Here is a 23,793-nt window from a genome sequence, read left to right as displayed (position 1 = left end):
CCAAAACTTAGTGGTGTAAACAATAAACATTTATTATTGCTCACAGCTTCTCTGGGTCAGAAATTCAGGATTGGCTTAACAAAGCAGTGCTGGCTCAGGGTCTGTGAGGTTCCAGTCAAGATGTCAGCCTGATGAGGGCTGGAAGATCGCTTCCACTGTGGTTCACTCACATGGTCTGCAAGTTGGTGCTGGCTGCTAGTGAAAGGCCTTGGTTCCTCTCTAGCAGGATTCCCCACAGGGCTGCTCCAGTGTTCTCATGACATGGTGGCTGGATTCCCGCAGACTGAGCAACCCAAGAGATTAAGGTGAAAGTAGTTATACCTTTTATGATCTAGCCTCAGAAGTCACATACTGTCACCTCTTGATTCTTTTTTAGTCACATCGACCAGCTCTGATTCAATATAGAAGGAAACCATTCAGGGGCATGAATACCAGGAATCAAGGGTTACCGGGATCATCTTGGAGGCCACCTACCACATCCTTACACTTAAAATGACCATTATCCCCTAAAGCGAACTGAATAAAGTTAAGTAAATGGCAGACCATAAAGTTAGATTGTTTTAATCAAAACAGCTTTGGGGAATTCTTAACCTTCAAAATTATGTATGTCATCTACCCCTCTATGTATTTGTTCCCATACGTAAATGGGTCCAGGACTCTCCTTGAAGGGAGGCAGGGCTTTGGCCTGAATCAGGTATCTGATTCTACATAATAATAGGAAAATAAATCTTTGTAAATATCCAACAGTCAACATTTACACTGAATTTACAATTCAATAAGAATATTCTAAGGTGTGTCATTACAAGAAGTCATCTCTGTTTTATTTATTTTACAGAGTAATGATTTAAACTGAGTAAATATTTGACATGAAAAGCAGTTGTATCAGAATGGGCATCAGAAAAATAGCAACTCATCTTACACATAATAACTAGAAAATATTCTTCTGTCTTATCATTTAATTGTTATAAATCCTGAGAATGTTATACACTGAACAAACTAGGTACTACTTTATAATTAAATCTTGCTTGGAAATCATCCTTTAAAAAAATGCTTTGAGGTATAAATCACCTATGTATTAAACATGAGTCTTTTATATTTTACAAAGAGTTTAAACAGACATATCAAACAACGTTCAGTTGCTCTTAAAACAGCTGTTAGTCAGGTTCAAGAACACACTGTTCCACGATTTCCCGTAAGTTGGGGTTCTCCATTGCGGCCGCCACTCGCTCTTTGTCATTTATCTGCTTGTTGACTGCAAAACACACAGACAAGGTTAGCAGAACTCGGTCAATATGTGGCAGCACACCGTTTTTCATAAGCTGTTAAAACAGAATTTAACACCTTGAGAACTTAAAAGCTGATTGTGGGTAATTATTCATAAGTTCTGGAAGTGAGACTTAAAGAGAAAAATATCCCCTATAATCCTATTCTATCACAACTATTTTAATTATTTTCTTTCCAGTCTTTGTCCACATACATATTTTCGTGTTATTCAGGGTAAATACAATTTTTTAAAATTGTTCTTTTTTGCCCCTTAAGCCTATTTTTTAAACTACAGGGTTCTTAAACACAGCAAAAATTATAAATGTCCAAGTAAATTATAAAGAAAAAATAAATAAATTATGAAGACTATGCTACAGTGGACACCTTTTAACACACAGCCTTCCTTTTGGAAAGATTTTTCAAAGTGGGATCATTAGATTCGAGGATATGAGTATTTTTATGGTTTAAGTGATATAACTGAATCACTTTCCAATATTTTTTACCAATTTATCGTATTTTTCCCTCAATAAGACACACTTGACCATAAGACAGACCTAGGGTTTTAAGGAGAAAAATAAGAAAAAAAAATGTTCTGAATCAAATGGTGTGTGAAAAAAAGAAATAAAACACCGTATTTTTCACTCCATAAGACGCGTGGCATTTTCCCCTCCACTTTTGGGGGGGGGGGAGTACATCTTATGGAGCGAAAAATACAGTATATACTCAACAGCAATACATGCGCTATCAGTCTGCCAAAAATACCCAGTATTATTATTATAAAAAATAATATACACACACACATAATACATAAAATATGAGGTAAAAAATGGTTCTGATTATTTTTATAATTTGCAATTTCTTGACTAATAGTGAGATAATATTTTCCCTTATTTATTAGCTCTTCTTGTGTGAATTTTGTTTGCCTCCTTCTAATAATCTGTTAATTTTTTTTAACCAGTTTGCATGGATCTTCACATAATAAAGGTACTGGACCTTATCGGTCATCTATAATTTGCTAAAAAAAATCCTGATGAGCCTGACCGCTGGTGCCTCAGTGGGTAAGAGCATTGACCTGGGACACTGAGGTCCCATGTTCAAAACCCTGAGGTTGCTGGCTTGAGCATGGGCTCATCCAATTTGAGTGTGGAGTCACTAACATGTTCTTATATGGTTGCTGGTTTGGGCCTAAAGGTCACTGACTTGAAGCCTAAGGTCGCTGGCTTGAGCAAGGGGTCACTAGCTCAGCTGGAGCCCTCCAGTCAAGGCACATATGAGAAGCAATCAATGAAAACTAAAGTGAGCCAGATCTGTGGCATCAACCTGGATGCTGAAGTCGCTGGTTTGAATCCCTGGGCTTGCCCAGTCAAGGCACATACAGGAAGCAACTACTACAAGTAAATGCTTACCTCTTCTCCCTCCTGTCCCACTCTCTCCTTCTTTCCTTTCTTTCTCTCTCTCCCCCCTCCAAAAATCAATAAATAAAATCTAAAAAAATAAAAAACTGAAGTGAAGCAACTACAGGTTGATGGTTCTCATCTCTCTCTTCCCTCTCTCACTCATTCACACACACAAAAAAATCCTGATGAAAGGGTTCAAAAGAGATGCCCATATTCTTTATTTATTTAGATTAGGATCGCCTGACCAGGCGGTGGCACAGTGGATAGAGCATTGGACTGGGATGTGGAAGGACCCAGGTTCGAGACCCCAAGGTCGCCAGCTTGAGCGCAGGCTCATCTGGTTTGAGCAGAGCTCCACTAGCTTGGACCCAAGGTCGCTGGCTTGAGCAAGGGGTCACTCGGTCTGCTGTAGCCCCATGGTCAAGGCACATGTGAGAAAGCAATCAATGAACTAAGGTGTCACAATGAGAAACTGATGATTGATGCTTCTCATCTCTCTCCATTCCTGTCTGCCTGTCCCTATCTATCCCTCTCTCTGGCTCCCTGTCTCTGTAAATAAAAAATAAATAAAAAGAAAAGATTAGGATCCACTCGGCAAGCTCACTAGGGGGCAATGCTCAGCCCATCTGGGGCCCTTGCTCCACTGAAACTGGAGCCATTTTTAGTAGAGACCAGGGAGCCGTCCTCAGCACCTAAGACCAACTGGCTTCAATTGAGCCATGGCTGCAGGAGGGGAGGGAGGAGAGAAAGACAGAGAGAGAAGCAGGTGGAAAAGCAGATGGGCGCTTCTCCTGTATGCCGTGACTGGGAATTGAACCCGGATTTCCACACCCTGGGCTGATGCTCTACTGCTGAGCCACCTGGCCAGGGTCAGATGGCCATATTCTTAATATGGGCTAACTTCCAGGATCCTGCTAAAATGTTACACTTACCAAACATATATATTCCTATATAAACAACTGCAATTCTTTCTGTTTCTTCCTACTACAATGTAGGCTCCACAAGGCAAGAATGTAACTCAAAGGTCAAATTGTCCCTACACATAGAAAACATTCCATTTTTAATAAATGAAAAACCCTTAAAAAAAAAAGCTTAATACTATGTTATTATAAAATCCCATAATTAAGAAGCATTTCAAAAACGTAAGAGTGGATTTAGGGTGCTTGACCAGACAGTGGTGCAGTGGACAGAGCATCAGACTAGACACAGAGGACCCAAGTTTGAAACCCCGAGGTCGCCAGCTTGATCACGGGCTCACCAGCTTGAGCACAGGGTCACTAACTTGATCATGGGATCATAAACATGACATCATGATCCCTGGCTTTGGCCCAAAGGTCATTGGCTTGAAGCCCAAGGTCGCTGGCTTGAGCTCAGGTTGCTGGCTTAAGCAAAGGATCACTGGCTTGGTTTGAGCCCCCTAGTCAAGGCAGATACGAGAAATCAATCAATGAACAACTAAGGCACTGCAACAAAGAATTGATACTTATCTCTCTCCCTTCCTGTCAGTCTGTCCCTATCTGTCCCTTTCTCTGTCTCTGTCTCTGTCTCTCTCTCTCTCTCTCTCACACACACACACACACACACACACTGGATTTAGAGTACTTAAACTTTTATTTTTTTAATTAAGAGAAGCCATCAGTTTATGGAATTTGAATAAATTCAATACATGAGGAGTAGAATAGTCTACTTGTCTGCAACTGTGAAAACAGGATATGACTTTAGCAGTTTTCACAACAGTACCTAAAGTCTCCTGAACGGGCTGTTGCTCTCAAAGCAGCGGGCTTCCCTGTCTGTGTCTCTTCTTTTTCTTCTTTTATTAAATTTAATGGGGTGACATTAGTTAATAAAATTATACGGTTTCAGGTATATAATTTCTGTATCTCTTCTATGTTCATTTCTTTTCATCTCTTCCTTTTAGTGCTTTTGAGTCACTGTCACCCTCTGTATGTCTGTCTTACTGTTGCTCTTACTTTATTATTGTCACTTTCTTCCCCTCTGCTGTTTTCAACTTCTCAATTTACCTAATGATGAAAGCTTACTAAGCACAGCATGTTTTTTAATGTATTTCTCATTATTTGTACTCTTAACACCTGCAGATAAAATTCTGTTCTCTGTTTTTAATGTAACACATAGGGTATGCGGAATATTTTGTCTTTTGCTTTTCCCAAACCCTAACTCTGTTATTTTTAAGTAGCTACTGATTGATCTCTCTCTGTAGGTCAGAAGTCCTCTATATAAAAAAGGTTCCTGGTCCTGGCAGGTTGGCTCAGCAGTAGAGTGTTGGCCCAGCATGTGGATGTCCCGGGGTTTTTTTGTGTGTTTTTTTTAGTGAGACAGAGAGAAAGTCAGAAAGAGGGATAGATAGGGACAGACAGACAGGAATGAAGAGAGATGAGAAGCATCAATAATCAGTTTTTCGTTGCGACACCTTAGTTGTTCATTGATTGCTTTCTCATATGTGCCTTGACTGTGGGCCTTCAGCAGACCGAGTAACCCCTTGCTCGAGCCAGTGACCTTGGGTCCAAGCTGGTGAGCTTTTGCTCAAACCAGATGAGCCCGTGCTCAAGCTGACAACCTCGGGGTCTCGAACCTGGGTCCTCTGCATCCCAGACCAACGCTCTATCCACTGCGCCACCGCCTGGTCAGGCAATGTCCCGGGTTTGATTCCCAGTCAGAGCACACATGAGAAATGACCATCTGCTTCTCCATCCCTGCCCCTCCCCCTTCCCCTTCTTTCTCTCTCTTTACTTCTCGCATCCATGGCTCAGTTGGAGCAAGCTGGCCCTGAGCACTGAGAATGGCTCCATGGTCACCACCTCAGGCGCTAAAATAGCTCAGTTGCTGAGCAATGGAGCAACAGCCCCAGAAGGGCAGATCATTACCCCATAGGGGGCTTGCCAAGTGGACCCCAGTTGGTGTGCATGTAGGAGTCTGCCTCTCTGTCTCCCTGCTTCTCATGTAAGAAAAATAAAAATAATAAATAAATAAAATTTAAAAGGTTCTCTACTTCCATTTTAATATATTAACCCAGAGAGAAAACATTTGCCTCAAGATTCACTAAATCTTTACTCACTATACCTTCAGTTTCAAGTACACAGCTCTCTATCGGGCCACCAAGGAAAAGAATCAAGTCCTCTTTGGAGCTTATAAATCAAGCTTCCTAGAGCTGGATGTTCTTTATAGTGGTGCAACCACTGGCCTAAACCAGTCAATATCCACAGGGCCTAACTCTAATTTACCCAGAGTCCTACTGAAAAAATTACTTCCATAAAATGCCTGTTTTCCCTGGATGTGGACTTTTCCTGGACTCCTGCTCCTTGTGACAGCTCCTAACAGACTGAACTGGGGTTGGCTTGCATTTGCAGGGATTTGGAATGGTGTTGGGGCCAACATGGACTTGGTGAACATGTTAAAGACACTACTCTTTTATGGATTCTTGCTGTATTGGCCAAGAGTTTGCTTAAAGGCTTTAATCACTGTAAAAAAAAATAAAATAGAAGACTGGATAAAGAAGATATGGCACATATACACTATGGTATACTACTCAGCCATAAGAAATGATGACATCGGATCATTTACAACAAAACGGTGGGATCTTGATAACATTATACGGCGTGAAATAAGTAAATCAGAAAAAACCAAGAACTGCATGATTCCATACATTGGTGGGACATAAAAACGAGACTAAGAGACATGGACAAGAGTGTGGTGGTTGGGTGGGGGGGGGGGGAGGGAAGAAGGGAGAGGGGGAGGGGCACAAAGAAAACTAGATAGAAGGTGACAGAGGACAATCTGACTTTGGGTGATGGGTATGCAACATAATTGAATGACAAGATAACCTGGACATGTTTTCTTTGAATATATGTACCCTGATTTATAGATGTCACCCCATTAAAATTAATAAAAATTTATAAAAAAAATCCATAAAAGCAAAAAAAATGCCTGTTTTCACACCTCAAGGAAAAATAACTAATTTTATACTTTTTAATAAATGACCCAATAGACACTTGGTTAGCAAAATAACCTGATATCAAAGATTAAGTACTACCTGAAGTAGTTTTTACTTTTATTTACTTATTTTTAAATTGAATTTATTGGGGTAACACTAGTTAACAAAATTATACAGGTTTCAGCCGCTCAATTTTATAACACATCTCTGTATACTGTATTGTTAAGTTGTTTTTAATGATTCAAGATTCACTTACTGTCTTCCTCTGTTGAGTGGGTTCCTTCAGAAATGTAGATTTCCAACTAGGAAGAAAAAAATATTATAAGCAAAACATTTAGAGCATTCTATGATGATGAGTGAAGTGGAATGTAAACTGGACTCAAGAGTCTAGGGATGAAAGCCCAAATCCTGTTTCTACCATCAAAGACTTAGTAACAAATCCCTCAGATTCTTCTCTAAAACAAGGCTGAAACAAGGATTTTTAATTTTGGTCACCTGGGAAAGGTCTGCAGGGGTCATTCCACTTCTTTTTAATACAAAGCAATATAATTTTACACAAATAAGATCTCATATGTTTTACTCATGGATATCCCTCCCCTGCACTCTAACTCTTCTTCCCAACTTGGTATCTAAACTTGCTTCCTGCTCCAACCCCCAAAGCTGCATTAACCCTTTGAGTGAGTTTTTTGTTAACCCTTTGAGTGAGGACGTTCATGAACATCCTCGTACTACTCAACATCACGTACTACTCAAAGGGTTAATAATCTAGTGTAGTTTCTTCCATATTTTTCTCTGTACCCCTATAATCTAACACAGATTTCACACACACACACTCCAAGGTTAGACATTCCTTTTTATTTCTTATATGACAAAAATGAGATCACAGTATACAGTTTTCAGTATCCTCTTTTTCTCATCCACTTTTATCTTTTTTTCTTTTTCTTTTCTTATTTTTAGCAGAGGGAGAGACGAACAGACATACAGGGAAGGAGAGAGATGAGAAGCATCAACACGTAGTTGCAGCACCTTAGTTGTTCAATGATTGCTTTCTCATAGATGCCTTGATGGGGGTATGGGGGCTCCAGCCAAGCCCGTGACCCCTTGCTCAAGCCAGTGACCATAGGGTTCAAGCCAGCAACCATGGGGTCATGCCTATGATCCCACACTCAAGCTGGTGAGCCCACACTCAAGCAGGATGAGCCTGCATTCAAACCAGTGACCTTGAGGTTTTGAACCTAGGTCCTTAGCAGCCTAGGACAGGCCGACGCTCTGTCCACTGCGCCATCATCTGGTCAGGCTCCACTTTTATCTTGATCAATTTATTCTCAAGTATAATTCTGGTTAAGCTATCCGCCCCCCATCCTGCTGCACTCCCTCCCTCAGATGAGCTATCCTCTATGAATCAGAGCTTTTGAGTCAAACACTTGAAATTACTGCAAATCCTGTGGTAAATAAATCATGCTATATGATAAAGACTTGTTCATTTTCCAGATATAAACCACAGAGCATATGAACTAATTCTTATATACTTATTTGCTACTGAGATCAATGTTTTTCATGAGTGAAAAGCATCACAGCATTTTATGGCTAAAAAAGACCTTAGAGATCGTCTAGCCCAGTCTTTTTTTTTTTTTTTGCTTTCGACAGTGAGGTAAGGAGCTACCACCAATAAACAAGGATTTATTTGGAAATTTCCAAGCCTGCCTAAAGTGGCACTTTCTAAGCCCTAGGCTCACCCTCCTTACCAAGCTCCAAATGGCAACAAGTCCTCTCCACCTCCCCCTGCCCACTGCCAATCTCATACACACATACCTCAGGCCATACCAGAGAACTTGAGCGCCTCCTTCCTCTAGGAGGCTTTATAGTTCTGGACTCAAGGGCTGGGGTGGCCCTCTGGCATCCCAGCAGATGATGGTGGCCAGAGCCACTTGCACAGATTGAGGGGAAAAAATAAGGGAGGAGGCACCAAATAGGGCTCCTTGAAAAACACCAACTAATCCCTTCTACAAAAAAGTGGCTCCTTAGCCTGACCAGGCAGTAGTGCAGTGGATTGAGCATTGGCCCAGGATACAGAGGACCCAGGTTTGAAACCCCAAGGTAGCTGGCTTGAGCAAGGGGTCATTTGCTCTGCTGTAGACCCCCTGGTCAAGGCACATATGAGAAAGCCATCAATGAATAACTAAGGTGCTGCAATGAAGACTTGATGCTTCTCATCTCTCTCCTTCCTGCCTGTATGTCCCTATCTGTCCTTCTCTCTCTCTCACTAAAAAAGAAAAAAAGTGGCTCCTGCATAGAAGAACCTGCTCCCCAAATAGTGTAAATACCCAAAGGAAAAGAAAAAGCCAGCAGCAAGACTGGGTTGGTAGGAATGACAAAGAACATCAGTTGAGAATGCTAGGAAGAGTGTAAGCTACGCCCCTCTTCCTCGCACAGCTGCCAGCTAGGGCACTTGCCCCAAGGGGGAGTCCATAAACAAGCAAAGCCTTGGGTTTTGAAATGTCTCAGTTACAATCCAAAGCAAGGCCTCCAGTAGTCCTACTTGGGCCTGACTGCCAAGGGCAGAGGCATTCATTGTGAACCTAATTAAGGCCAACACGTAAAGTAAGTAATAGGCTTTGGGATCAAGCAACAAGGAATTCTATCAGTACAATTATGAAACTAAAGCTGTGAAGCAGAAGGTGACAGGACATACCCCTCAGCTCCCTCCTTGTCCTGTGTGTCTTCAGCCTCAGGTAACAGTCCCTTCCAGACTGAGAAGGGAACGGTGCCAGGGCTGGAAAAAAGGAAGGTTCCCTGAAGGTTCACCAGGCCAAGTGAATTGCCAGCACTGGTTCCAGGTCCTGCCTTTGCTGCCACACCTTGCCAAAGATGTGCCTCCCCACTGCTTCCTGGGCCCAGGGCTGGTGGTAGAAAGCAGCTCGATTCTCAGGATTCCCAATCACATCAGTGATGACCTTAAGGTCTCAGTGCTGGGAACAGAGCCACTCCTGGATGAAGTCCTGGGGGCCAGCACTAAAGCTGAGCATGAAATCCCTCTGCATCTTCAGCTAGCTGAGGAACTCAGTGATCTCACAGATCTTGACATCAAGGTAGGCACGCTCCTACTGATTGGTAGTAGGGGCCAGAAAATTGCTCATCTGGGCCTTGAGTGGGTTGTGCACCTCCACATCAGTGTTCTAACAAGCTGTCTTCTTCTGGTTGTTAGGGTCCACGCTAATGACATGGTTGATGACAATAGGGTCTGGATGCTGCAGCAACCCAGCCAGCTTCATGGGAATCTTGGAGAAACAAAGTTAACCACAACTGAAGGTCCGGTGGAAGTAACGGCTGCAGCTGATGTACTGGCGCTCTTGCCCGCCCTGCAGCTGGTTGTTCTGATGTAAAGCCGTAGAGCCTGCATGATGGTGGGCCTCGTCTGTGTGCGCACTCCCAGCAGCCTCACCACTGGGGGATCCAACTTGTACTGTGGATGCTGATCTAGCTTGAGCAGGAGGGTATAACTGGCATTGAGTCTCCAGGCCATTTAACCAGGAAGCTAGCTATGTCTCCTGGGTAATGGGCATCCAATGCCACTCCACTAGGTGGAGTGTACCTACCTATAGGAATGTACCTACCTATATAGTTTAAGTTTAAAAAATTTGGCTCTCAAAAGAAATTTCAATCGTTGTACTGTTGATATTTGGCTCTGTTGACTAATGAGTTTGCCGACCACTGCCTAACCAACTAAGCTACCCGGCCAGGGCTTTTGCAGCCCTTTATAAGAGTCTCTTAATTGGTTTTAAATTTTCTGCACATGAAAAAATGTTCAACATTATTAGCCATCATTAACCTCAATGATATATCACTTCAACCCAGCAGGATGGCTATAATGAAAAAGATAAGTGTTAGCAAAGATGTGAAGAAACCAGAAGTCTCATACACTGCTGGTGGAAATGTAAAATGGTAGAGCAGCTGTGAAAAACAGTTTGGCAGCTCCTCAAAAGGTTAAACATAGAGCCTAAGCGGTGGTGGTGCAGTGGATAGAGCGCTGAACTGGGACACTGAGGTCCCAGGTTAGAAACCCGAAGGTCACCGGCTTCAGCGCAGGCTCACCAGCTTGAGCATAACATTGCCAGCTTTAGTGTGGGATTATCAACATGATTCCATGGTCGCTGGCTTGAGCCCAAAGGTCGCTGGCTTGAGCAAGGGGTCATTGGCTCGCTGGAGCCCCCAATCAAGGCACACATGAGAATCAATCAATGGACAACTAAAGTGATGTAACTATGAGTTGATGCTTCTCATCTCTCTCTCTTCCTATCTCTCTCTCTCTCACACTAAAAAAAAAAAAAGGTTAATTTTAGGGTTACCATATGATCCAATTCTACTCCTTAAGTGGAAAACAAATGGAAACATATGCCCACACAAAAACTTGTTGACAAATGTTCATAGCAGCATTATTCATAATAGACAAAAAGTGGAAACTATCCAAATGTCTATCAACTGATAAACAGACAAATAAAAAGTGGTATACCCACTCAGTGGATTATTATAAGGCTATGTGAAGGAATAAAATACCGATATATATTACAACATGGATAAATTCTGAAAATATTACTCTACGAGAAAGAAGCCAGTCTTAAAAGACCACAAACTGTATGGTTCCATTTAAATAAAACATCCAGAATAGGCAAATCCACAGAGATAAAAAGTAGATTAGTGGCTGCCTATGGATGGGGGGAGAGGAGAGAAATAGGTAGTGACTTATTAGTACTTATTGAGATAATGAAAATGTTCCAAAATTAACTGTAGTGATTTTGCACAATTCAGTGAATATACTAAAAACTATTAAGTTGTACACTTTAAATAACTAAATTATACAATAATTTTAATTAAATCTTAATAAAACTTATAAAATAACAAAAAACATCTTCCTTACCTTATGTTTAAATGGTAAACACCGCTGAAGTTTTACTCTTAAGCACAGCCCTGTGAAGGAAAAAAAGACCCAATTATCCCTTCTTACTGGTTTTGGGGAAAGTATACAGCTGTATCTAGGCATCTCCATATAATACAGTGGCTGAAAACAGCTTTGGCTCAATCCACTGTAGGTCTCCTTTGAGCCTCACACCATGCCAGCAACTTTAATATAGATATAGTGTTACATACTCCTTACGATAATCCAGTGAGCTAGGTATTATCAACCCCATCCTACAAATTATGAAACCAGGGTCACACCGTAACTTGCCCAAGGTCATGCGGCTAGTAAAGTAGCAGAGGTGGGACTGGAACCCAAGACCACTGCAAAACCCAAGTCCTTTCTACTATACAATTTGCCTTCAAACCCATTAAAATTTACCAAATGCCCACAACAGGCTGGACCACATAAAAGTTTGAAACCAAGTAAGAGCCACTTAAAAAGGAGCACAGAAACCTCTAAAAGCTGGAATCCTCTATGCCTGCAAGATACAAAGTTTTTTCCTAAAACGAGTTCCTCTGAAGTTCAGTTTATCACCCCAATGCCAAGACACATTTCCGTCGGGGTTTTTTCCAGTTGAGTCTTTTAAGAGAAATGAAAACTAGGCTTGGAACAGACCCTCAGTGCCAATGTTCCACTTCTCCCCCGCTTCAAAATAAGGAATGAATTTTAAACTAAATCCACACCCCTAGATTCAGAGGATAAATCAAACTGTTCTTATTATGAGGAGAAAGTGTTTCAGTAATGAGATTTGGCTTTGCAGGCTTTGATTTGGAGCAATTTAATTCCTTTACCTACTAATACTTAAGGGCTTGTTATGCTTTAAGAAACATATCTTAGCCCTGGCCGGTTGGCTCAGTGGTAGAGCGTCGACCTGGCGTGCAGGAATCCTGGGTTCGATTCCCAGCCAGGGCACACAGGAGAAGCGCCCATCTGCTTCTCCACCCCTCCCCCTCTCCTTCCTCTCTGTCTCTCTCTTCCCCTCCAGCAGCCAAGGCTCTGTTGGAGCAAAAGATGGCCCGGGCGCTGGGGATGGCTCCGTGGCCTCTGCCTCAGGCGCTAGAGTGGCTCTGGTCGCAACAGAGCAACACCCCGGATGGGCAGAGCATCGCCCCCTGGTGGGCGTGCCAGGTGGATCCCAGTCGGGCGCATGCGGGAGTCTGTCTGACTGCCTCCCCAGTTTCCAGCTTCAGAAAAATACAAAAATACAAAAAAAAAAGAAACATATCTTAATATTATGGTTTGATTAAAAATAAACAATAGCATAGCCTGAGGTGACACAGTGGATAGTGTCGACCTAGAATGCTAAGGTTGCTGGTTCAAACTCCGGGTTTACCCAGTCAAGGCACATATGACAAGCAACCAATAAACAGCGAGAGTGAAGCAACTACTCTTTGTTCCTCCCACCTCTGTAAAATCAATAAATAAAATCCTTAAAAAAAAAAAAAGACAATAGTCTGACTGGTGGTGGTGTAATGAAGAGAGAGTTGACCTGGGATGCTGAGGTCCCAGATTGGAAACCTTGAAGTCACCGGCTTGAGCATGGGCTCATCTGGTGTTTTTTAATTGAAAGGAGGGGAGATAGTGAAACAGACTCCCACATGCACCCCAACTGGGATCTACTTGGCAGTCCCCATCTGGGGCTGACACTTGAATCAATGGAACAGTCCTTAGCTCCCGGGGCCAACACTTAAACCAATCGAGCCACTGGCTGCAGGAGCGGAAGAGAGAGGGAAGGGCAAGGGGAAGGGAAGAGAAGCAGATGGTTGCTTCTCCTATGTGCCCTGACTGGAGATCGAGCCTGGAATGTCTGCATGTCAGGCCAATGCTCTATCCACTGAGCCAACCAGCCAGGGCCTATTTTTGCCTTTTTAACACAAATGTAGCAATACTATACTTGCTTTTATTTCCTAGCAGTATGTTAAAGAGATCTTTCCATATCAGTACATGGAGAGCTTCTCTGTTTTTATTGCTACGTAGTATTTCATTGTTAATATACACCATCACTGATTTTTTTTTTTCTATTCATTTTAGAGAGGAGAGATAGAGAAGGTGAGAGAGGAGAAGGAAGCATCAACTCCCATATGTGCCTTGACCAGGTAAGCCTGGGGTCTCGAACCAGTGACCTCAGTGTTCCAGGTCAATGCTTTATCCACTGCGCCACCACAGGTCAGGCACCATCATGATTACTTAATCAATCCCTTACTGATGAACACTGGGTTTGAAATAAACTTCCTTTATCTTCTTTATAACAAAGTATATAATAGACACCTATTGTATATCTCACAGCTAACTAATCTAAAATATTGGAAATGCAGCCTCTTAAATATTGATAGAAAATACCTCAAAAAATACCCTCCCACCAAAACTTCTGCCCCTACTAAAAGGATGCTGATAGAACAAGCTAAAAGGAAAATATGGTGATAGCAACAGTGCCAGTCTGACAGCACCTACTCCAATCTCCAAAACTGAGAAGAGGAGATGGTCCACACCCACGCTCCATTAATTGCAGGCATATACACCAAAGAGAAGCAGCATACTGTAACTAAAAGAAACATATTTGCAGCCAGGAGACCTAGGTTTGAGCCTCATTTTCACCATTTCTGGCTATATGATTCTGAGCTTAAACTCTCTGAACCTCTGGCTCCTCATCTATAAAATAAAGATAATATTAACTCACTCATAAGCTAATTGTGAGGACTACAGAAGACAATACAGTTGTCCCTCATTATCCACAGGGGACTGGTTCCAAGACTCCCTCCCATTATACCAAACTCTGCAATGCTCAAGTCCCTTATATAAAATGGTATGGTATTGGCATATAACCTACGTACTTCCACCTGACCAGGCGGTGGCGCAGTGGATAAAGCATCAGACTGGGATGCAGAGGACCCAGGTTCGAGACCCCAAGGTCGCCAGCTTGAGCACGGGCTCATCTGGTTTGAGCAAAAGCCCACCAGCTTGAACTCAAGGTCGCTGGCTCGAGCAAGGGGTTACTCGGTTTGCTGAAGGCCCATGGTAAAGGCACATATGAGAAAGCAATCAATGAACTAAGGTGTTGCAACGCGCAATGAAAACTAATGATTAATGCTTCTCATCTCTCTTCATTCCTGTCTGTCTGTCCCTGTCTATCCCTCTCTCTGACTCACTCTCTGTCTCTGTAAAAAAAAACAAACAACCTACGTACATCCTCCTGTTTACTTTAAACATTTCTAGATTACTTATATTACTTATTACAAGGTAAATGCTATGTAAATAATTGTTATACTGTATTGTTTAGAGAATAATGACAAGAAAAAATGCCTGAACGTGTTAAGTATGGATGCCTAACTATGTACGTAGCACAAATCAGAATAATATAATTTTCCCACCACATATTTTCAACACCTGGTTAGCTGAATCCACAGATGTGAAAACAACAAATATGGGCCTAGCGTACATGAAAATACTCTATAAACCATAACGTTGTGATACATAATGCTAATTGTTACTTTGGGTCAGTATCAGCTAGGCTAATTTATAATTTAAAAATATATATGTATAAAAAAACCTTACCAATAAGAGTTGCCAAAGAGCAATGAGGTACTGTTGGCGTGAACCTGATAATAACCAAGTAGTCCTCTTCATTTATCTCCTGCACCTCCACACAGCTCTCCGTTACCACTTCAAGTTCTTCCAAAGTATTGGGCTTCTCTGGGTCCCGGATAGTTCGAATCAAATCTAAAGAATCACCACAGACAAGGTATCATGTAACAACACTAATATTCTAAATATGAATGATTTTGCCAGTCCTAAGTAAAAGCACATTCTTCTTTGTATTTAAGCAAATTCTGGAGCCACTCCCCAGACTTCTGAAAAATGTCCAAGCAAGTTTCCTTTTGAGAAAACTGTTTTCTTAGATTATTATTAGATCATATCCAGTGTCTCGGATTCAACATTGCAGAGAATATAAGAATGAGAAAAGGCCTGACCAGGTGGTGGTGCACTGGATAGAGCATCAGACTGGGACACTGAGGACCCAGATTCAAAACCCAGAGGTCATGGGCTTGAGCTTAGGCTCATCTAGCCTGTGCGTGGGCTCATTTGGCTTGAGCGTAGGGTCACTGGCTTGAACCCAAAGGTCACTGGCCTGAAGCCCAAGGTTGCTGGCTTGAGCAAGGAGTAACTGGCTTGGCTGTAGTCGCCCCCACCCCTGATCAAGGCACATATAAGAAATCAGTGAGTAACTAAAGTGCTGCAACTATGAGTTGATACTTCTCATCTCTCTTCCTGTCTGTCTCTCTTGCTTCCTTAAAAAAAAATGGGGAAAGTGTCATAGAGGCTCAAGAGGAAGAAATCAATTAACTTAGGACAGTGGTCGGCAAACTCATTAGTCAACAAAGCCAAATATCAACAGGACAATGATTGAAATTTCTTTTGAGAGCCAATTTTTTTTGTATTTTTTTTTTTCTGAAGCTGGAAACGGGGAGAGACAGTCAGACAGACTCCCGCATGAGCCCAACCGGGATCCACCCGGCACGCCCACCAGGGGCGATGCTCTGCCCACCAGGAGGCGATGCTCTGCCCCTCCAGGGGGTCGCTCTGCCGTGACCAGAGCCACTCTAGCGCCTGGGGCAGAGGCCAAGGAGCCATCCCCAGCGCCCGGGCCATCTTTGATCCAATGGAGCCTCGGCTGCGGGAGGGGAAGAGAGAGACAGAGAGGAAGGAGGGGGGGTGGAGAAGCAAATGAGCGCTTCTCCTATGTGCCCTGGCTGGGAATCGAACCCGGGTTCCCCGCACGCCAGGCCGACGCTCTACCGCTGAGCCAACCGGCCAGGGCCGAGAGCCAATTTTTTTAAACTTAAACTATATAGGTAGGTACATTCCTTATCGAGGTAGCACCGGCACATGGTATTTTGTGGAAAAGCCACACTCAAGGGGCCAAAGAGCCACATGTGGCTCGCAAGCCGCAGTTTGCCGACCAGGGGCTTAGGAACATGTAGTGTTGGGATTTATGGACATGGACCTGAATAAGGCCTTTAAAAATGGATAACAATTCAGCGCTTCTCTCTATGGAGCATGCCCAAGCCTATGCCAACCCCTTCCCCCAGGCACGTTTGCCTCTTTCCCCTAAGTTCTAAGAGCCCTGCTTTCTCCTCTTGTTAACTTGTTCCCGGAAACCACGCAGCTCGGCTGGCTCACTTCTTCCATGGCTCACTTCTTCTACCTCTGTGACTTCTTCCCCAGAATAAACGAAGAGGCCTGACCAGGCGGTGGCGCAGTGGATAGAGCATTGGACTGGGATGTGGAGGACCAGGTTTGAGACCTCGAGGTCACCAGCTTGAGCGCAGGCTCATCTGGCTTGAGCAAAAAGTTCACCAGCTTGGCCCCAAGGTCGCTGGCTTGAGCAAGGGGTTTCTCGGTCTGCTGAAGGCCCGCGGTCAAGGCACATATGAGAAAGCAATCAATGAACAACTACGGTGTTGCAACGATAAACTGATGATTGATGCTTCTCATCTCTCTCCATTCCTGTCTGTCCCTATCTATCCCTCTCTCTGACTCTTTCTCTGTCCCTGTAAAAAAAAAAAAAAAAAAAAAGAATAAATGAAGAGGATGAAAGAGTGTAAGAGTTTGGGCCAAACCACCAAGGATGTTTGGGGGTCAGCTACTGGTAATAGGATGTCCTCAAGAGGTTCTGAATAAGAGTGACATGGCCAGTTTGTAACTCAACCAGAGCAGAGCCAGGGATACCAGCTGAAAAAGCTGGGCCTAAATCAGGCACATAACAATGGTGACAGAGAGAAGAAGACAGAGGAAGAAGTAATTTCTGAGGCAGAATCAACAGAATTTGACAACTGTTTAGATGTAGAAGAGAAGGAAAGGGAGAAAGAATGTTAAGTGTCTGGGAGAACACTGAAAAAAAAAGAACACAGGAATAAATTTGGGTGGGGGCTGGGGAAAACAGTTTAATTTAATACATAATGACTTTGCTTAAGGGGCAAATCAATGGTACATTCCAGCAAACACTGAACCGTGACATAAGGTTTAAGAGAGCACCAAGGCTAGCTAGAGTGGTTGTTGAGATTCACAGGGAAGAGTGACTAGAACAATAGATTTCAACCTCGGCTGAAGAATGGAATTACCAGAAATCTTTTTTTTTTTTTTTAATATTTTATTTATTGATTTTTAGAGAGAGAGAAGGGGGAGGAGCAGGAAGCATCAACTCCCATATGTGCCTTGACCAGGCAAGCCCAAGGTTTCGAACCGGGAACCTCAGTGTTCCAGGTCGGTGCCTTATCCCACTGTGCCACCACAGGTCAGGCACCAGAAATCTTTTACAAAAACAGAAACTTATGTCTGAGCCCTACTCCCAGATATTGACTTAACTGATTTGTAGTATGGCCTGGACACCGACTTTAAGAAATTCCTCAGGTTATTATTATGTGTAGCCGAGTTTGAGAATCACTAATATAAGAGACCCAAGGATGTATCTATGGAAAGCACCTAATTTAGGCATCGAAAGGAAGAAAAAAAACAAGAAGCAGAGAAGGGAAGACAGGGGTGGTTAACAACATCAAATGCTGCAGAAAAATTCAGGCTGATGAGCTAAAATAAGTCTTTGATTTGTCACCCAGGATGTCACCTGTAAGAAAGCAGTTTCAGTAGAGGCGAAGGCAGAAGCCAGCTTGCAGAAAGGGAAGTAAGGGGGAACTGAAAATGCAGTCCTCGAGCTTTGGCAGGAAACGGAAGGGCAGAGAACAGGCCCCAGGTTTAGAAAAACCTAGAACAAAGACAAGGGTAAGGGAAATCTGAGTATGTTTTATAACCCAAAGGGAAGGGTCAAACAGAGGAAAAGGGACTGAAAATTTAAGGGTTGGAGATGGGGAAACTGATAAAATAAGCAGAAGGGAGCGAGACCAAGAATGTGGAAACCTGGCCTTGGAGAAGACGTATTTCCTCCTCACACTGAGGCTGTTGAAAAAGATGCAAAAGGAGAATGATAAAGAGAAATGGTGAAGCAGAAAGGACAGAAGCAGAGGGAGTTCGCAGAGAATTAGCTTGATGTTCCCAAGCCTGAGATTTTGTTCTATTATTTATAGCACCCCTGCAATCAGAAATGCAGCTGGGAAAAACATATCAATCAAATTTACCTTCTCCACAGCAGCTCCTGGGCTCATCACTTGATTAGAAACAGAATTTGATAATAGAGGCTGGAAAAGAGGACAGTTTCTCCTTCACAAGGCTGTGTCATCATGGAGCTCAGGGAAATAGGGGTTTTTGAAAGGGAATTTGCTGCCCTTCATCCTAGGCCTTTTTCCTGTAAGGCTTATTTATACAGGTTGCATTATATTCTTTACATGCTACTTAACCCTGAAATTAAAGCTCACCCCTTTTGAAACATCTCCACTTTTCTAGTGATTTGAGAGATTTGGATTTACTTCTTTTAGAAAGTAATGTTTCCCCGGCAGATAGCTCAGCTGGTCAGAGCATCATCCCCTTAGCACACAGGTTGCCGGTTTGAACCCTGGTCAGGGCACATACAGGAATAGATTAGTGTTCCTATCTCATTCTCTCTCTCTCCCTCCTCCTTCCTCTCTTGCTAAAAATCAATAAATAAACATTAAGAAAAAAAAAGAAGACAAAGAAAGCAACATTGTTCTCTTCACATTACTGCCCTGGCGCGACCAGGCGGTGGCGCAGCGAATAGAACGTCAGACTGGGACACAGAGGACCCTGGTTCGAAACCCCAAGGTTGCTGGCTTGAGCGCTGGCTCACCAGCTTCAGTATGGGCTCACCAGCTTGAGCACAGGGTTACTGGCTTGAGCGTGGGATCATAGATATGACCCCATGGTTGCTAGCTTGAGCAAGGGGTCAATCACTCTGCTGTAGCCCCCTTGTCAAGGCACATATGAGAAACCAATCAATGAACAACTAAGGTGCCACAACGAAGAACTGATGCTTCTGCCTGACCTGTGGTGGCGTGGTGGATAAAGCATTGACTTAGAATGCTGAGGTTGCAGGTTCAAAACCTTGGGCTTGCCTGGTCAAGGCACATACAACAAGCAATCAATGAATAACTAAAGTGAAGCAACTATGACTTGATACTTCTTGTTCTCTCCCCTCCTCTCTCTGTAAAATCAATAAATAAAATAAAATAAAATTAAATTAAAATAAAAAAAAGAACTGATGCTTCTAATCTCTCTCCCTTCCTATCCGTCTGTCTCTATCTGTCCCTGTCACAAAAATCCCAAAAAACAAACAAAATCACATTACTGTCATGAATAAAATTCTTCTATGATTCTGCATTTATATTTAAATTTTCATTTATATTTACTTTCAGTATCCAATTCCAACCTATCTAAAACAATTTTTGACCATACCTTTTTTTTTTTTTTTTTTTTGTATTTTCTGAAGTTGGAAACCGGGAGGCAGTCAGACAGACTCCTGCATGTGCCCGACCGGGATCCACCTGGCATGCCCACCAGGGGGCGATGCTCTGCCATCTGGGGCATCGCTCTGTTGCAACCAGAGCCATTCTAGCACCTGAGGCAGAGGCCACAGAGCCATCCTCAGCGCCCAGGCCAACTTTGTTCCAATGCAGCCCTGGCTGCTGTGGGAGGGGAAGATAGAGAGGAAGAAGAGGGGGAGGGATGGAGAAGCAAATGGGCGCTTCTCCTGTGTGCCCTGGCTGGGAATCGAACCTGGGACTCCTGCACGCCAGGCCGACGCTCTACCACTGAGCCAACCGGCCAGGGCCTTGACCATACCATTTTTAACCACAAACCCTATCCTATCTATCCACCTATCTGCCACTTCCTAAACATTCTATTTTCTCACCTTCATACTCTTGCTCGTTTTCTCTGCTTAGTGTACCTCCTACCTCTATATGTCTAGACCCTACTATTCTTCAAGGCCCAACTCAAGTGATTCCCCAATCAGAATTAGAATTTCCCTCCTCTGAATTTCTGTACTTTTCAGGCGCCCTGTGACTTTCTACTGCTTACAATAAACAAACATATATTTGTAAATATTTGTCCCTCTCAATATAAGTTTGAAGATGAGAATCATCTATCTCTCCTCCAAAGTTATTCCCAGTGCCCTGCTGTCACTAAAAGCTGTAGATAGAGGCCTGAAAGGACAAGAAGGCGTCCATTATCTGGCTGCGGTTGATTAGGTCTACCTCCTGCAAGAGAGGTAAACTATACTGCTCACAAAAATTAAAGGACATTTTATAGCTTCATATTCGTTTTTGAAATATCCCCTAATTTTTGTGAGCAGTATACATTAGCTCTAAAGGTCTTTTCCATCCCTGTTTTCCTTTTCCTGGCCTACAATCCTAACCTGTATTTGTCTTCTTATGGTCATCTTTTACCCTCAGTCAGCAGGAATCTGATCATTAGTTAAATCACTGCTTTTTAGTTTCAAAAACAATACTAAATAGAGAATCATAAGGCAATTGTGAAGTGGTGGAAAGTGCACTAAGTTTGGAATCAGAGGCATGAACTTTCTTTTTTCCTTACTAGCAGTGTGACCTCCAGGGAGTTGTGTATCCATTCTAAACCTTTGTTTTTTCATGTGTACAATGAAGATGGTCCCAGGAGTTAAAAAGAGTTGTGTATGTATGTGTGTGTGTTCTTTTGCACTCCAGGTTTGGCTGTATTAAGGAACTGTAAATTCAATGGCCAGCTACAAGGAGTCTATCTCGATCTCTTCTCTAGGGGACCTCTGCCTACTGCCTTTCCAGTAGAAGAAAGGGGCTGTGACCTTGGGCCAGTCCCCGATTTGTCAGTCACACAGCAATGCCCTCAACGGTGCAGGAGGAGCGCGTGTCCAGGGAGAGGAAAGAAGGTGAAACACCGCAACCAGGCCAGCTTGGCTTCCTAACCAAGCACACTAGACGCCAGCTCTGCCACTAGGACGTGGGTCAGACAAGGGAAATAAAGTGTTTAAGACTTCCAGACTTCGCTTGCCCCAGGTTTAGGAAGAGTCCGGCTCCGAGAAAGACTCACATTGCCGCATGACTTAAGATCCCGAAGAAAACGCTTCCCACGCTCCCGACCAGATCCGGCAAAAAACCGAGTCGCCATTCCCAGCCCTCAAGTGAGGCCCTCGTTACCCCCGGGCTCCACGCAGAAAGCCAAACACGGCCCTAGGTAAAATTAATTACCATAAACCTCTAGCGCTTTCTCTTCCATGATCCGGGGCTGCCGGGCAGCTCCCCGCTCAAACAGGCCCGAGAGCCACAGGACTCTGCTCAGCGTCCAGGAGAGCAGCCCCGACACCCGCTCCATCCTCACGCTCCGCCATCCCTGGCGACTGTCCCACCCGAGCCACCGTCTTTCAGCAGCTGGCCTTGCGATTTATCAACTTCCTGGTCTTCCAACGGGCCAAGACAAGCCTAAAGGTCCAGGGGAGCAGAGAATAGGCGGGTCCAGACAGAGTAGCGCGGAGGACCTAGGATAGGGTGCCGCAAGGACCACAAACCCCAGCATGCCCTGCTGGGTTTCGTCGAGGCTGGGGGGGGGGGGGGGGGATTCCTCGCGGCACGTGAGGCGCATTGCATGCTGGGACGCATGGGACGTTCTCTTCGGAAGATAGCTGTATTCTGGGACTTGTAGTCTCCGCCGGGAAAGGGAAGGGTGAGCTGTAACTATCTATTACCCACCATTGATTGACTCACTCGTCGCCCTCTATAAACTAAAGATGAATCCTAAAGAGATAGGGTAAAGGAGATCTTGATTTCTCGTCCTGGAGGAGCGTGTGCACGGAGACTCCTGTTATTTCCCGGAGAGAACCGCTTACATGCAAAGTTTTTACTTCCTTAGACCGGAAGTGAGTTTCCGCTGCTGTGAACGAGATGTTTTGGGAGCCCAAATGGTTAGGCGTGGTGGGGTGACCCGGGAAGGCTCTTTGGTTCTCTTCTTTAATAGGGCTTAGGCCTGCACAACTCCCCACTACAAGGTGAATATTCCTGCCAGTCGCCTTCAAAGGCAACATAGAGAGCTTTCCCTGAGTCCATTGCATCCAACAGTGACATTGGCGATCAGCATGCTAGAAAGAATGCCATACATGCTATAGTGTTCGTGGCTGTAGTGGCTGCCAGTCACAAGGTTGATGATACTAGTTTCATCCATCCATCCCTGCAGTGAAATCACAAACATTTTTTTGGCATTTAATTTGCCAGACTTGGTCTTTAGACGTCAAGGATAGGTCAGGGCCCTTGTCTTCAAGAACCTTATAGATCTGTGAGGGTGCCAACTCCTGTAGTTGAATTTACAGTTAGAAACAAATTAAACCTTTCGCCTGACCAGGGACCCAGGTTCAAAACCCCAAGGTTGCCAGCATGAACCCAAGGTTGCTGTCTTGAGCAAGGGGTCCTTGGCTCAGCTGGAGTGGTCCCCCCACCCCACCCTCTGTCAAGGCACCAATGGGAAAGCAATCAATTGTTAGAGATGAAATTAAGCAAGACTCGTGAAGACAAAATACCTCGGCAACACAACTTTATTTTTTATTTTATTTTATTTTATTTTTTTGTACTCTTCTGAAGCTAGAAACGGGGAGAGACAGTCAGACTCCCGCATGCGCCCGACCGGGATCCACCCGACACGCCCACCAGGGGCGACGCTCTGCCCACCAGGGGGCGATGCTCTGCCCCTCCAGGGCGTCGCTCTGCTGCGACCAGAGCCACTCTAGCGCCTGGGGCAGAGGCCAAGGAGCCATCCCCAGCGCCCGGGCCATCTTTGCTCCAGTGGAGCCTTGGCTGCGGGAGGGGAAGAGAGAGACAGAGAGGAAGGGGGGGGTGGAGAAGCAAATGGGCGCTTCTCCTATGTGCCCTGGCTGGGAATCAAACCCGGGTCCCCCGCACACCAGGCCGACGCTCTACCGCTGAGCCAACCGGCCAGGGCCGGCAACGCAACTTTAATAACTTCTGCAGAAGGGCCTGCTGCCACTATTGAAAGTCAGCCAGCAAGTGCATGGGCAGAAGACAAATTCTGTTTTTATGCATAACGCAAGTCCTAGGATGCTGAATCTTGCTCCATTGGCTGGAGTGTTGACCATACAATCTTATTTTTTCCCGATTGGCTAGTTTAAATGGCCGCACCAAGGTGGAAGGGAGAGATGAGGGTATCATTAACTAGGTGTAAGGCCAGGAGCCGCCATCGTGGCCACTCACATGCAGGTTCCCATTGGATTCGGGCAGACGATAAAGAAATGGCGGAGTCAGCCTGACCTGCGGTGGCGCAGTGGA

The 23,793-nt window shown here is 44.1% G+C and overlaps 1 protein-coding gene and 1 pseudogene across 1 annotated transcript; both read right to left on the bottom strand.

Moving 5' to 3' along the window:
- Positions 1 to 11: 11 nt before the first annotated feature.
- CIAO2A (cytosolic iron-sulfur assembly component 2A) lies at positions 12 to 22,028 on the bottom strand. The gene is made up of 5 exons (XM_066276133.1): positions 21,712 to 22,028; positions 15,119 to 15,283; positions 11,525 to 11,574; positions 6,866 to 6,911; positions 12 to 1,252 (listed from the first exon to the last, which is right to left on the bottom strand). The coding sequence occupies exons 1-5, from the start codon at positions 21,833 to 21,835 to the stop codon at positions 1,155 to 1,157; spliced, it is 483 nt and encodes a 160-aa protein (XP_066132230.1). The 5' UTR covers positions 21,836 to 22,028; the 3' UTR covers positions 12 to 1,154.
- Positions 9,396 to 11,035, bottom strand: LOC136333888 (SWI/SNF-related matrix-associated actin-dependent regulator of chromatin subfamily D member 2 pseudogene; annotated as a pseudogene).
- Positions 22,029 to 23,793: the final 1,765 nt, after the last annotated feature.

The sequence above is a fragment of the Saccopteryx bilineata genome, chromosome 4, assembly GCF_036850765.1.
Source record: "Saccopteryx bilineata isolate mSacBil1 chromosome 4, mSacBil1_pri_phased_curated, whole genome shotgun sequence".
NCBI lineage: Eukaryota > Metazoa > Chordata > Mammalia > Chiroptera > Emballonuridae > Saccopteryx > Saccopteryx bilineata.
Note: the sequence above shows the minus strand (reverse complement) of the source record. Positions and strands in the feature narration are given on the sequence as shown.